The sequence below is a fragment of the Mya arenaria genome, chromosome 2 (assembly GCF_026914265.1).
Source record: "Mya arenaria isolate MELC-2E11 chromosome 2, ASM2691426v1".
NCBI lineage: Eukaryota > Metazoa > Mollusca > Bivalvia > Myida > Myidae > Mya > Mya arenaria.
Window position 1 is genome coordinate 66,321,993 of NC_069123.1, and position 15,486 is coordinate 66,337,478.

General features: G+C 36.4%; 1 protein-coding gene across 3 annotated transcripts in view; it reads right to left on the reverse strand.

Moving 5' to 3' along the window:
• Positions 1-4,910: 4,910 nt before the first annotated feature.
• The window catches only part of LOC128208614 (cytohesin-1-like), a 37,474-nt gene continuing 26,898 nt past the window's right edge, over positions 4,911-15,486 (reverse strand). For all 3 annotated transcript variants that reach the window (XM_052912173.1, XM_052912166.1, XM_052912179.1), the window contains 4 exons: positions 14,156-14,232; positions 13,736-13,886; positions 6,983-7,052; positions 4,911-6,668 (listed from right to left, as the gene is read on the reverse strand). In XM_052912173.1, coding sequence (XP_052768133.1) covers positions 6,596-6,668; positions 6,983-7,052; positions 13,736-13,886; positions 14,156-14,232 — 371 coding nt within the window. In that variant the 3' untranslated portion in view covers positions 4,911-6,595. The remainder of the gene's footprint in view (positions 6,669-6,982; positions 7,053-13,735; positions 13,887-14,155; positions 14,233-15,486) is intronic.

A 15,486-nucleotide genomic window follows, 5' to 3' on the forward strand; every position in this document is an offset into this window, starting at 1 on the left:
ATTTCCACTCAATATCTTGACAATGGTTTGACCTAGGTTCACCAAACTTGGTAGGGAGGTTGGTCATGAGGTGTAGAAGATCCCTATTGTTTTTGGGGTCACTAGGTCAAAGGTCAAGGTCGCGGCGACCCCCAATGTAAAAAACATTTCCGCTCAATATCTTGAGAATGGTTTGACCTAGGTTCACCAAACTTGGTAGGGAGGTTGGTCGTGAGGTGTAGAGGATCCCTATTGTTTTTGGGGTCACTAGGTCAAAGGTCAAGGTCGCGGCGACCCCCAATATAAAAAACATTTCTGCTCAAAATCTTGAACGGTTTGACCTAGGTTCACCAAACTTGGTAGGGAGGTTGGTCATGAGGTGTAGAAGATCCCTATTGTTTTTGGGGTCACTAGGTCAAAGGTCAAGGTCGCGGCGACCCCAATGTAAAAAACATTTCCGCTCAATATCTTGAGAATGGTTTGACCTAGGTTCACCAAACTTGGTAGGGAGGTTGATCATGAGGTTTAGAAAACTCCTATATTTTGGGGGGTCACAAGGTCAAAGGTCAACGTCGCTGTGACCTCTAATGTAAAAAAATATTTCCGTGCAATATCAGGAGAATGCTTTGATCTAGTTTCCATCTGTTGCAAATGATGCCCAATTTGAATTTGACTACGGAATTCTGGTTAAATAAGCTGTGAAATAGTCAAGCGTGCTGTATCTGGCAGCTCTTGTTCGGTGCCCTCATAGTTGTTGTCTTCATTGTGCAAACTTACCCTTGGCGATTACTCCAAAACCTTGCAATTCTAATGGACTATGGTATTAATGAAAGGTCAACCACTGTAAGTGTAAAGTTGTGAAAAAAACAGCCACAACTAAATACAATGACAGTCAAAATAGATATCTTGTTATCCCCTTCGCCTTTCACTTTTTATTTTAGGAAATACAGTTATGGTAGGCATGTTTGTGTGTGCATGCAGGTAATAACTTCAAACTCCATATACAGATAGTGACTTCAAACTGCATTTTCAGAAATGTTATTTAGGAGAAGTGCAGTGCACAGGAACCATAACTCTGGCTGCAAGTAGTTTGTAGATATTTCCTTGTGTTAATTTTCATTGTTAGCCTTAGTTGTAAGGCAGAGCTGATATTGTCCTTAATTCAGAAGGGGATAAGGCAGTCTGTGACTGCTCTTGTCAGGAATTTTGTTGCTTATTAACATGTGGAATACACAGACTCCCCAGGCTAGCAACAGGCAGCCATAAACTATGCTCAAGAAGGAATTATTCAATGCCAGTCAGGCTCTGTGCACATAATTATCATTTGTTTGGCATGTTTATTGATTGCTACATATCATACCGTAGTTCAAACCCCTTGACAGAAAAAATACTTTCAAAGTAATAACTGAAGCAATTCATTCTGGAATATATAAAGGGCTGTTTGTCAAGTTTGTGGCCAAGGGCAAATTCATTCCACCAAATATTAATCTAAACAATATAACACACAGGATATGATGGACAATATATTGTGAAGAAGTGCTGAATATTTCATTCATAGATATTGATTGAATGCCTTGCTATGTGCAGTTTCTTAACATCAACCTGTTTTGGCACGGAGCAATTTGACACGTCATTAAGTAAAACAAGAGCACCGCCCCGTGGGTGCCAATTGTCCCCTACCAGTTTAAAGCCTTATGAAAGGGATGAGTGTGTCTCAAGACAATCTCCATGAAAACTTACAAATCCTACCAATAAAACAAAGTTGTTGAAGTCACCCAAACCCATGTGATATTGAACTAATGGCATTTACAGTAAACTTTATCCATCAAAATGCAACAGTTTTAGCTGTAAAACCTACCAGATCACCCATGTCTAATTTTGACGTATTGTCCTCTATCCACATACTGAGTTTCATGAACCTATCTTTGATACTTTTTGAGTTATCACAGGACCAAATTGGCTATATTTTTAAAATCAAGAGCAATAACTCTGCATTACCTTGTCTGAAAAAATAATAAACTAACGTGCATAAACTCCATATTGCCCTCTTCAAATACTAAGTTACACTAACCTAGCTTGGATACTTTTTAGCTCTACTGGCCAAAGGCCAGAAGAGCTTATGTGATGGTAATGTGTACATAGTATGTGCGTCCGTGCGTCTGTAAACAATTGCTTTTTAACATGATACAGTCTTCAGTTTTGATTGTATTTGGTGAAACTTGTACAGTATTTAGATATCCATTAGAGCTCAGTTCCTTTCGAAAACCTGCCAGATCCGCCCATGCATGCATAGATTATGGGCCTTGAAAGTTTTAAAAAAATGCTATTTTTAGCTAACCTAGTTAAACCAGGTCTGCATGAGTGAATTCTATTTTTAGCCAAGTTTACACAACTGTAAGGTCAAGTCTAGGATTAAAGGGAGACAAGTTGCTTTTTGGTTCTGCAGTTGATTTTGTGAATTACTCTGCCTTGTTCTTGTTGAAAGCCCAAAGGCCATTTTTTAGCTCTAAGTGTCTGTAGTTTGTGCATTCATCTAAACAAAATTGGTTGTGAATGTTTGTTCAAATAATGCCCCTGGGGTCATCACTGGCCATCTCCCGGGGTTCACAGGTTTGGTATACTTAAATTGGGAATGTTTAAAAATCTTTTTGTCGGAACCAGCTATGCAGACACTTGCTATTTTAGATAAGGCACAATTTAGTGGACTGCTAACATGGTTGTTCAAATTATGACCCTGGGGTCAAAACTGGCACTGCCCCGGGAGTCAAAAGTTTTCTAGAGACTTATTTACCGGGTAAGAAATTTTTCAAAATCTTTTTGTTTTAAACCACAAGGCTCATACCTTTGGTTTGTTGTGGAGCATCATATGATGACTGTCAAGCATAACAGTTGAATATATGCCTCTGGGGCCAAAGCTGGCCCCACCCCTTTTGACCTTTTTTATTTTTAAAGCTGCAGCAATATTTAATTTTGCAAATGAGCATCAATGTTGTCCTCGGATGCCCTTGACTTTGACCAACTGTTTTATTTTTAAAACAACAGAAATTTTGACCATGAGTACACTTTTGAAAGCATTTTTTTTGTCAGATGACCTTTACTTGGCACATATTAAAATAGTTCATGCAACTAATCTGCTTACAACACTTTCTGTCCTCAGATGATGAATGTGCAACGTTTTCAGGAAACCCAAACACATAGCGTGAACTATATGTCTGTTGCCTTTTACCCATACATACATGCTCTGGATTGAAAATGACCACAAGAGCCATGCCAGTAGAGCATAGGCCCTTTTGGGCCTCTTGTTTAGTTATCCCAGGACCAAGAATTTTTTTTCCGTCAAGAGCTATATATTTAATAAGTTAAGGGCCATAACTCTGCATTACTTTGTCTGATAAAAAACAAAACAACTGATGTGTATAATCTCCATTTTACCCTCTATCCACATACCAAGTTTTATGAACCTAGCTTTGATACTTTTTGAGTTATCACAGGACCAAGGTAAACCTCAAGTCCCCTCTGGTGAAACCGGTAGCATACTAAAAAGATTATCACGTAAGATATATTATGGTTAGGCAATGCCCCGAAAATTCTCTAAGGGGCATGTAGAAACGGGTTCAACGTCAGAACCCTTTGTTTAATGCAGATACCGGATGAAATTTATACCTAATTAGGAGAAAACAATTGCACAATTATATTCAATGTAAAAATGATGCGTTAGCGGTAAATGTTCAGAATAAACTGCAAAACATTTCAACGACAATTTCAAGGTTTTCAACTTTGCTATTTTCGCCAATGAGTTTCTCATTCCCCATTATGTTCAGTACGTTTAAAATTTTGTAACAATGTTTCAAGAGGAATTCGTGTAGTAAGATATCAATTGCATGTTGAGTGACATTTCATAAGAGGTTTGTATCATACCAAGTTAAAGGTATTTTGCAACGTTTACTAAAATACTTTATGGCCTTTTCTACATAATCTGTGTCTTAAAAAAGTTAGATTATAAACATTACATAATTATATTCATATTTCCAGATTCGAAGCCTGTCTACAAGACCAATTCCTAATTCATGCTGACTTTTTTGCAACTTGAGTACCTATGTAGCCAGCTTGGACTGCCTATTTTTAACAACTAAACAATTGTCGAATATGATTGGACAGCTCATATGTAACAAGAGCAATTTATTTTGCTATAGAACTTGAGGAAGTCAGCTCACATGTAGAGATGGTGAAATTTGAAAACACAAAATCTGGCAGGCTTGAAATATATTGTGCCTATTAACATGGCTTTTAAGTTCGGTAGAGTTTTGAAATGATAAGAGTAAGGAAGTAAATTAAGTCAAATTTTGACAGATTTGTCTTCCTAACTCAAATATGTATTAAGCCAGTTAAGATATTATTCACATAAACATTCTAAGAAAGTAAGATTGAATAAGAAATTTTCAAGTTAAAGAATTCGACAATTTTAAGGCTATAGCCCTCGAGTTAAAAGGGTGATCTAGCTGTTGATTGAGTTTATAATAAGATATTTTGCCAGTATATTAATTATTGTAATTATGTTTGGTAAAGATTGGATAAGAATTGCTTAAGTGAGAGTAGATATAAAAGAATGACATTGCTCAAGCTGTCACTGGACATTTTTAAATATCATTGAGCTCTTCTTACATTCGGATGGTAAAGAATTACTCAAGACTAAACACAACTTGAAGTAAAAATAGGCCTAACTACTTTCTATGTATGAAAAAATAGGCCTAACTTTCTATGTATAAGGGCAAACTACCTTGTTTGTATTAAGCCAAACATCCTCGTATGTTTTGGCCACACTTCCTCGTATGAATTAGGCACCACTACCTGATATGTTTTAGGCCACACTACCTCAAATGTATTGGGCCACACTACCTCGTAATAAAGTATTATACATAATAAGGCACGACCTTTCAAAAACCATTTATTTAATCTGATACAGTACAAAATTAATACAAATGAATAATTTATATTAACAGGTGACTAATAATAATCAAAATAACTGTTTCTACACTGGCCCATATATTCTTGTTTGCATTTATCCTCTATGAAAGTGCTGAGAAATGTTTATGTCACATTTTCCTATCATATTATGTGCGACAAAGAAGGATGACCAGCATCCTATGATTGTAAACAAAAATCTAAGGTCCGTGATATCTGAAATCAACAGCACCTTGAAGCAAACGCTCATCTGTTGTGGTGCTGGAAGTGGAACAAGGGGCATAAATTCATAATTCTTAAATAGAGTTATGGGCCTATAAATTTGGTTTTGTCTCTGGCAACATGTGTACAGAGTTTTTTTTCTCAGATTTTGCCATGCTGAAAATGTTTGTACAGTGACGCCCTTAATGACACCAAGGCTAGGACAACACCTTGACTGTTTTCTTATTTAAAACAGGCCTCCTAAAAAATGAAGAAACTAAAGAACCTGTGTCAAAAAATGAAAACTAGAGGTTTGACGCAAAAGCACTAATTCTTCAGTACAGTTAGAAAAACCACAATCATTTCCGTATGCGCAAAAGGAGTACTTCTTCATTACAGATAGAAAAAACATAATAATGTATATAAACTAAGAACTTGTTTAGCTTATGTGAATAAACATACAGTTTTAACACAATATAGGTTAGAAATTTTCCATTATAAGAGGAGGAAAATAGCGCAATATACAATGAAATTTTTCTGAATGTCAGAAATTGAAGAAACAAGAAAGGTCAATGAGATGTACATCAATTTCTAAAATATCAGAGTCACAAAACATTCACCATACATGTGTGTATATACAGATTTGTACAAGAGTATTGTTTACATTTAAGTTTAAATAGTGTCAATGATTTCATTACAATGATGAAAATATGAAATAAAACACATATAATTATTTAATGACTTTGATTTCAATTTTATCTAAAATATATTCAAGTTTTCCCTGATATTTCATTCCTTGTAGCTACACATTTTAATATCTTATATTAAACATATTACATTCCTAGCTTCATGAATTAGACGTGATTTTCCAAAGATTTTGTTGTTATTACCCGCGCCATGACAAGGAAATCATAATATTGATATCCGACAGATATATCATGAAATTAATTTCTATTTATATCTATTTCATTTCTTAAGTTTTAGCAATATTAATTAAATATATAACTTCCTTTTCATAAAACTGTAATTAAGTTTCTACATGTATCACAGTCCAGGGTTCATGTTTTATTTGAACCAACACATGCTTCTTACTCAAAATTGACACAAGTACATTTTCTAACAGGTTTGGTCAGTCCAGTATGTACTGTGTCTTATTCCGACACATTTCCATGAATTCATCATATCTGTCAATCATGACTTTGGCACAAGTTGAATTTGATCTTGATAACAATTCTTGTTTGTCCACCTAATACTTAAAATCAATCCATCAATTATCTTACACTGTCCACTGTAGTGCACAAAGATTTGTCTACTGTTTGTAAAACTTGTATCAATAAATTCATTTGAATCCCTATAAAGTAATATTTACAGTAAAACTCCACTGAGCGGTTCTATTTTACAAGTAAAGTTTGAAAACAAAATCCAGGATGACATTCAACTCTGTTGTCCCATCTTATTTAGCATGAGCAGCCTTCTTCCTCCTGGCATTCAGCATGTCATAGAACGGGTTTTCGCTTATACACGACCTGGAAGACACATTCATTCTTATATTACCGTTATCTAATCCTTTCTCTTAGTTTATTTGAATAGTTTTATTGACACTCAAAGTTATATTGAGACTCAGATATTCATAATACCCGAAAAAAATTCAGTTTGTCCACGATTAATGCAGACTAGCTATACAACACAGGTGGTTTTTGAACAAGAAAGAAAACAAAACTTAATGGATTTTTTACAATAAATGACAAAAAGTATCATCCTATAAAGTATGCATGTCACACCTGACCCTAGAATTACTTTCTTGTATGACTCTTCATCACCTTCTGCAGAATCCACTTACTTTATACACTTTATCCACTCATCCTTTTCCTCAGCAGTGGCAGCTGACATCTTGTACACATTGTGTTTGCCTGGAACCATAAAAATACATTAACTCCATCTGTTACATTGTTACATATGATGGACAATACACATGCAAAAAATAACCCCTTTAAGCCTTAAAAAGCTGCTGGGAAAAACAATGTTTTTGTTTATTTTTATTCCAGAACATATCCAGAGTTCTAACATACCGGAGTACAACAGTCATGTGGATGGGAATAAAACAAGAGGGCCAAATGGCCCTGAATCGCTCACCTGTCATATATTGCACATTCTTCCATTATATACAAATATTGAAAACCTAAGCCTATGAACACGGGGCGTGGCCAATTTTGACCCCAGGGCTAAAGTTTGAACAATCTTAATAGTGGTCCGATAAACAATGCTTCATACCAAAATCTAAGGCCTTCGCCTTTTGGTTTCGGAGAAGAAGATTTTATAAGTTTTCATCATATACATATATAAGGAAACCCATGACCGCCCGGGTGGGGCCATTTTTTGACCCCAGGGGCAAAGATTGAACAATATTGGTACAAGTCAACTAGATGATATATCATGCCAAATATCTAAGCTCTTGTCACTACTTGATTTTACGTGTGTATCTATATATGTATATTTGTTATTAATTGTTGTATGTGGCCCATATTGAAAATTGGTATGTGTACTAAATATGTTATCCAGTTTAAATTAAGACGTTACTTGTCTTTGTGAGTTCGGAGAAGATTTTTTTAAGTTTTCACTATAACACATATAGAGAAAACCCATCAGCCCCGGGGTGTGGCCAATTTTGACCCCAGGTCCATAATTTGAACAAACTTTGTAGAGGTCCACTAGACGATGAATCATGCCAAATATCTAAGCTCTAAGCCACGTAAGTTCAGGAGATGATTTTTGAACTTTTCACTACAAACATACCGTATTTTCTCGACTATAAGGCGATTCGCTTATAAGACGGCCCCCTAACTTTGCCCATGAAATCTGGTGCTTTTTGTTTCGACTCGCTTATAAGACGGGGTCAATTTTTAAGCAAATCTAAAATGCTAAAATTCTTCCTAATGTGTAAAAATGTTCAAGCTCAACGGACAATTATCGACTTTCGCGGTAACTGTTTTTGTTTTACTCAAAGAATGGCGGTCAACTGTGAGCTCTCTATTTGGAGGTAGGTTAAAAATTAGTACACAAGTTTGCAGGACAGGTCGTTACTTATCGGAATTGTAATAATTAATCAATAACAACATATGTTTGTTTTAGTTTTTTTTATTGAAGACACCAATGAAGTTCTTCGGCAAAATAAATGGCTTCAATAACATAACTGCGAAAAGCCGAGGCATGAATAGGTGTTTGTTTAGCAATAATGCTTGCCTTTAGGCAATATTGTCCCTTGAATGGCGACGAACATAAAGGATTCATTTTCGCATTGTCATTTGTTTGCTTAATCAATTGACAGTTAGGTACCTACATCATATTAAGATTCCAATTTATTGATTTGATATATCTGTCAAACTAATTATACTGACACGCGCCATGAGAAAAAATGCAGATATAACGGTACACTGTGTGACGTCAGAGCACGCGCGGTGAAGAGATTTCGTGTTGTTGTTTACTTAATTGCCCCATACTTGTATCAGCAGACGATATACTGGATAGACGAATACCCTATGTAAAATTTTACTGATTTTGACTTGAATCTTTTTTTAATATTTTATCGACTCGCTTATAAGACGGGTCCCCTACTTTTGGGGTAAAAATCGGGACCCAATTTCCCCGTCTTATAGTCGAGAAAATACGGTATAGAGAAAACCCATGACCCTCCAAGGGGGCGGGGCCAATTTTGACCCCAAGGCCATAATTTGAACAATCTTTGTAGAGGTCCACTAGACGATGAATCATGCCAAATATCTAAGCTCTAGTCCAAGTAAGTTCAAAGGAGAAGATTTTTGAAGTTTTCACTATAAACATATAGAGAATACCCTAACCCCCTCGGGTGGGGCCAATTTTGACCCCAAGGCCATAATTTGAACAATCTTTGTAGAGGTCCACTAGACGATGAATCAAGCCAAATATCTAAGCTCTAAGCAACGTAAGTTCAGATGAGATTTTTGATTTTTTAAACAAATAGAGAAAACCCATGACCACCCAGGGGTGGAGCCAATTTTGACCCCAGGGCCATAATTTGAACAATCTTTGTAGAGGTCCACTAGACGATGAATCATGCCAAATATCTAAGCTCTAGTCCAAGTAAGTTAAGAGGAGAAGATTTTTGAAGTTTTAACTATAAACATATCAAGTATACCCATGACCCCCCGGGGCGGGGCCAATTTTGACCCCAAGGCCATAATTTGAACAATCTTTGTAGAGGTCCACTAGACAATGAATCATGCCAAATATCTAAGCTCTAGTCCAAGTAAGTTAAGAGGAGAAGATTTTTGAAGTTTTAACTATAAACATATAGAGAAAACCCATGACCCCCCGGGGCGGGGCCAATTTTGACCCCAAGGCCATAATTTGAACAATGTTAGTAAAGGTCCACTAGACGATGAATCATGCCAAATATCTAAGCTCTAGTCCAAGTAAGTTAAGAGGAGAAGATTTTTGAAGTTTTAACTATAAACATATAGAGAAAACCCATGACCCCCCGGGGCGGGGCCAATTTTGACCCCAAGGCCATAATTTGAACAATGTTAGTAAAGGTCCACTAAACGATGAATCATGCCAAATATCTGAGCTCTAGTCCATGTAAGTTCAGAGGAGAAGATTTTTGAAGTTTTAACTATAAACATATCAAGTATACCCATGATCCCCAGGGGCGGGGCCAATTTTGACCCCAAGGCCATAATTTGAACAATCTTTGTAGAGGTCCACTAGACAATGAATCATGCCAAATATCTAAGCTCTAGTCCAAGTAAGTTAAGAGGAGAAGATTTTTGAAGTTTTAACTATAAACATATAGAGAAAACCCATGACCCCCCGGGGCGGGGCCAGTTTTGACCCCAAGGCCATAATTTGAACAATGTTAGTAAAGGTCCACTAGACGATGAATCATGCCAAATATCTAAGCTCTAGTCCAAGTAAGTTAAGAGGAGAAGATTTTTGAAGTTTTAACTATAAACATATAGAGAAAACCCATGACCCCCCGGGGCGGGGCCAATTTTGACCCCAAGGCCATAATTTGAACAATGTTAGTAAAGGTCCACTAGACGATGAATCATGCCAAATATCTAAGCTCTAGTCCAAGTAAGTTAAGAGGAGAAGATTTTTGAAGTTTTAACTATAAACATATAGAGAAAACCCATGACCCCCCGGGGCGGGGCCAATTTTGACCCCAAGGCCATAATTTGAACAATGTTAGTAAAGGTCCACTAGACGATGAATCATGCCAAATATCTGAGCTCTAGTCCATGTAAGTTCAGAGGAGAAGATTTTTGAAGTTTTAACTATAAACATATCAAGTATACCCATGATCCCCAGGGGCGGGGCCAATTTTGACCCCAAGGCCATAATTTGAACAATCTTTGTAGAGGTCCACTAGACAATGAATCATGCCAAATATCTAAGCTCTAGTCCAAGTAAGTTAAGAGGAGAAGATTTTTGAAGTTTTAACTATAAACATATAGAGAAAACCCATGACCCCCCGGGGCGGGGCCAGTTTTGACCCCAAGGCCATAATTTGAACAATGTTAGTAAAGGTCCACTAGACGATGAATCATGCCAAATATCTAAGCTCTAGTCCAAGTAAGTTAAGAGGAGAAGATTTTTGAAGTTTTAACTATAAACATATAGAGAAAACCCATGACCCCCCGGGGCGGGGCCAATTTTGACCCCAAGGCCATAATTTGAACAATGTTAGTAAAGGTCCACTAGACGATGAATCATGCCAAATATCTGAGCTCTAGTCCAAGTAAGTTCAGAGGAGAAGATTTTTGAAGTTTTAACTATAAACATATCAAGTATACCCATGATCCCCAGGGGCGGGGCCAATTTTGACCCCAAGGCCATAATTTGAACAATCTTTGTAGAGGTCCACTAGACAATGAATCATGCCAAATATCTAAGCTCTAGTCCAAGTAAGTTAAGAGGAGAAGATTTTTGAAGTTTTAACTATAAACATATAGAGAAAACCCATGACCCCCTGGGGCGGGGCCAATTTTGACCCCAAGGCCATAATTTGAACAATGTTAGTAAAGGTCCACTAGACGATGAATCATGCCAAATATCTAAGCTCTAGTCCAAGTAAGTTCAGAGGAGAAGATTTTTGAAGTTTTTAACTATAAACATATAGAGCATTCCCATGACCCCCCGGATCGGGGCCAATTTTGACCCCAGGGCCATAATTTGAACAAACTTTGTAGAGGTCCACTAGACGATGAATCATGACAAATATCTAAGCTCTAGGCCAAGTAAGTTTAGAGGAGAAGATTTTTTAAGTTTTCACTATAAACATATAGAGAACACCCATGACCCCCCGGGGCGGGGCCAATTTTGACCCAAGGGCCATAATTTGAACAATCTTGGTAGAGGACCATTTGGTGATCCTACCTACCATATATCAACGGCCTAAGCCTTGTGGTTTGGGAGAAGAAGATTTTTAGTTTTTCCTTTCCGTTGCCATGGCAACCAGAGTTCTGCATGGAATTAAATTCTTTGAACAATTTTCAAAGGGGACCACCCAAGGAACATTCCTGTGAAGTTTGGATGAAATTGGCTATTACTTTATGAGGAGATGTCGTTTAAAGTAAAAGTTTACAGACGGACGCCGGACAAATTGTGATCACAAAAGCTCACCTTGTCACTGTGTGACAGGTGAGCTAACAAGACTAATAATTTGCTTGCATTATTCATTGTAAGCAGCTTTTTTTTAAATCAGTTTTGCTTGATTTTTCCCCCAAGATATAACTGAATGGTTTAGTTATTAAACCTTTGATCACCAATAAGAAAGAAGAAACTGGGAAAATGTCAGGCTATCAGACAATAATGGAACATTCAGGTTAACACAGATTTGCTAAAGGATAAAACCTTCATCCTGCCATAAAAAAATGTCTGATGCAGAAATCACGCCAGGATGTTACACTTCATGTTGACCTAGTGACCTAGTTATTGACCGCGGATGACCCAATATCGAACTTGGCCTAGATTTTATAGAGATGATCATTCTGACCAAGTTGCATTGAGATTAGGCTAAAATTGTGACCTCTAATGTGTTCACAAGGTATTTCTACTAATTGACCTACTGACCTAGTTTTTGACCCCAGATGACCCAATATCGAACTTGACCTAGATTTCATAGAGATGATCAGTCTGACCAAGTTTCATAAAGATTTGGTCAAAATTGTGACCTCTGTTGTGTTCACAAGGTTTTTCTAATAATTGACCTAGTGACCTAGTTATTGACTGCAGATGACCCAATATCGAACTTGACCTAGATTTTATAGAGATGATTATTCTGACCAAGTTGCATTGAGATTAGGCTAAAATTGTGACCTCTATTGTGTTCACAAGGTTTTTGTACTAATTGACCTAGTGACCTAATTGTTGACCGCGGATGACCCAATATCGAACTTGACCTACATTTTATAGAGATGATCATTCTGACCAAGTTGCATTGAGATTAGGCTAAAATTGTGACCTCTATTGTGTTCACAAGGTTTTTCTACTAATTGACCTAGTGACCTAATTATTGACCGCGGATGACCCAATATTGAACTTGACCTAGATTTTATAGAGATGACCATTCTGACCAAGTTGCATTGAGATTAGGCTAAAATTGTGACCTCTATTGTGTTCACAAGGTTTTTCTACTAATTGACCTAGTGACCTAGTTTTTGACCCCAGATGACCCAATATCGAACTCGACCTAGATTTTATAGAGATGATCAGTCTGACCAAGTTTCATAAAGATTAGGTCAAAATTGTGACCTCTATTGTGTTCACAAGCAATTGTGAACGGACGGACGGACGGACGGACGGACGGAGAGTGATCACAAAAGCTACGTGATCACTACGTGACAGGTGAGCTAAAAAGAATGATAGTGTTATTCTAGACTATTATTCTATAAACAAAGAAGATGCTTTCATAATGCATTACTTAAAGCAGCACTCTCACAGATTGAATGTTTTGACAACTTTTTTTTATTTTTTGTCTTGGAACGAGCCAATTTTTGCGAAAATCCATGGAAACCAGTTATATTAGACTGCTGACAAAAAATCAGATTGCAGATTTTTATATATAAGTTCAAAAATTGATATTTTATGTTTTCGAACGGAAATATGAAAATATACGATCTGATTTTTTGTCAGCAAGCTTATATCATTGGTTTGCAAATATTTACTCTTTCCAAGACAAAAAATAAAAAAAGATGTTAAAAAAGCCAATCTGTGAGAGTGCAGCTTTAAGTTTAACTTCTGCTATTTCTCATCCATAGTAGCACAATAGTCAACCTATTACTCAATTCTAGTTATTTTCCTCACCTTAGCCTCATTACCACTCATCATCATTACCCCCAGTTTCCTCTAATACCCATCTCACTTTCAAAATTTCCCCCCTTCTTGTATGTCTTACTAACTCTGCAGTATCTACAGGGTCTATGTGACTGAACAATCATAACCACAATTAGCCCCCTGACCTTCAACAACCTTTCCCGTTCTAGTTTATCTTGCAGACAATATCTCCCATTCCTGAGAGTAACCTTACAGTCAATATTCCAATTACCCTTCTTACCTTCAACAACTTTCCCCTCTTTGTCCACCTTGCAGGCCTTTATTATCTCCCCTTGCTGAGCAAACAGCTCAAAGCAGTGAGACTTGGATTTATCAGTGGACACACGAACCTGAATGTTCTCAAGCGGGATGATGCCCTTAGGCTCCTTGTCCTTCAATGAGAGAATCCAGGGTTTAAGCTACTGATATAAATCATTAATGGGGAGTTAAACAAGATAAGTAATGATTCAATATTTATGTCCATGTTCTATGGGTCTACTATATGGCACGCAACCAACTACTAGGTTTCAGACCTAATTGTTAGTGTTTATATATAAAATTGAGAAATGATCAAATTAGGCAGGAAGTGGTATGTTTTGTATTCCTACAACACTTCCAAGAAAAGACTCTTCAATTAAAGTATATCCAAGACAGTGCTTACCGTAGTGAACTGGAAGTAGTAGAGGCAGTTATCATTGAGGATGAACCAGCGCCTCTTCCAGCTACGGTATCGACCACCTGAAATACCAGGTCAAAAATAATCTCAGTTCTTAAAAAATTGTATTTTAAGTAGCATTTTCTCACATTAAACATATATTTCTAGATACATATATCAAATAATGTTTTGTTTAACTGATTCAAGTGCCATCAGGTAATGCTTACATGAGGCTGTATAAAGAATCATTTATCATTGCATCTCTACTCCAAATCACTTGTGTTCCCAATTCAAACAATAAACAACAGTTCACTAACAACATGTATTCTCATTACTGTGGGCTCTGTTTATTTCATACTTGATTGGCTCATTTTCTTGATGTCTACTTAGATCTCTGAGTTAGAAGTAGAGGTGAGGTACTATTGAGTGAAGTTAAACTTTCTTGAGACTAAATAAATCAGTATGGTGTTAAACAGAGATTTTGTTGGCTCTTTCGGTTTGCATTTCTTAGCAAACACCTACCAGGAATCATTCCAAAGAATTATCTAACCAGCAAAGTAGATTACATGAGATGTTGGACACTATAAGAATCAGGAGGTAGCAGAGGGACTTGTCAAGATGCATGAGACGGAGTGTTCAATGAAAAACTAACTACAAACTAGCATCCTATGTTGTTCATTTTGAAAAGTATAGTTAACATAACCAGTCAGTAACAGACCTAGACTTAGCAACAGTAAAATAGACCTAGACAGTATAAAAGATTTTTGAGTCATTTTAAGAACAATAAAACAAACAATGTAAAGACATCAATCGAGAACACTAATCATTGTGACAGTGCTTAAAATAGAAATCTGAACAAAATGGTTGACGAAATACAAGATGATAACACTGCAAAACTAAAACATCCCAAATTCAAACACTTAATAAGTTAATAAAGTTATCCATGCTTGGCTAGCTAATTCGATTACAGTTGATATATTTCAGCATATGTTTTGCATTGTATGTGTACACACTCATGCCAAAGAATTATATAAGCTATAAGTGAATATGCTTTATGATATACATCACAAACAAATTGTTAAATTGTCAATTCATTCCAAAATAGTAACGTTTGTATGTGCAAATACTGTTTTTATGCAAATATGATAAGTGAGGCTAATTTTATATATTTTTTTCTATAAAGTAACATATTGTTCTTTGAAACTAAATGATACATGAAAGTCACTATAACTTCAAAAAATATATTTAGGTATTACAAAAGAAATTATGCAGAAAAGTAGTACTTCTGATAAGCAAATTAAATTTCATTAAACAAAATAAAATTTTACTATAAATCC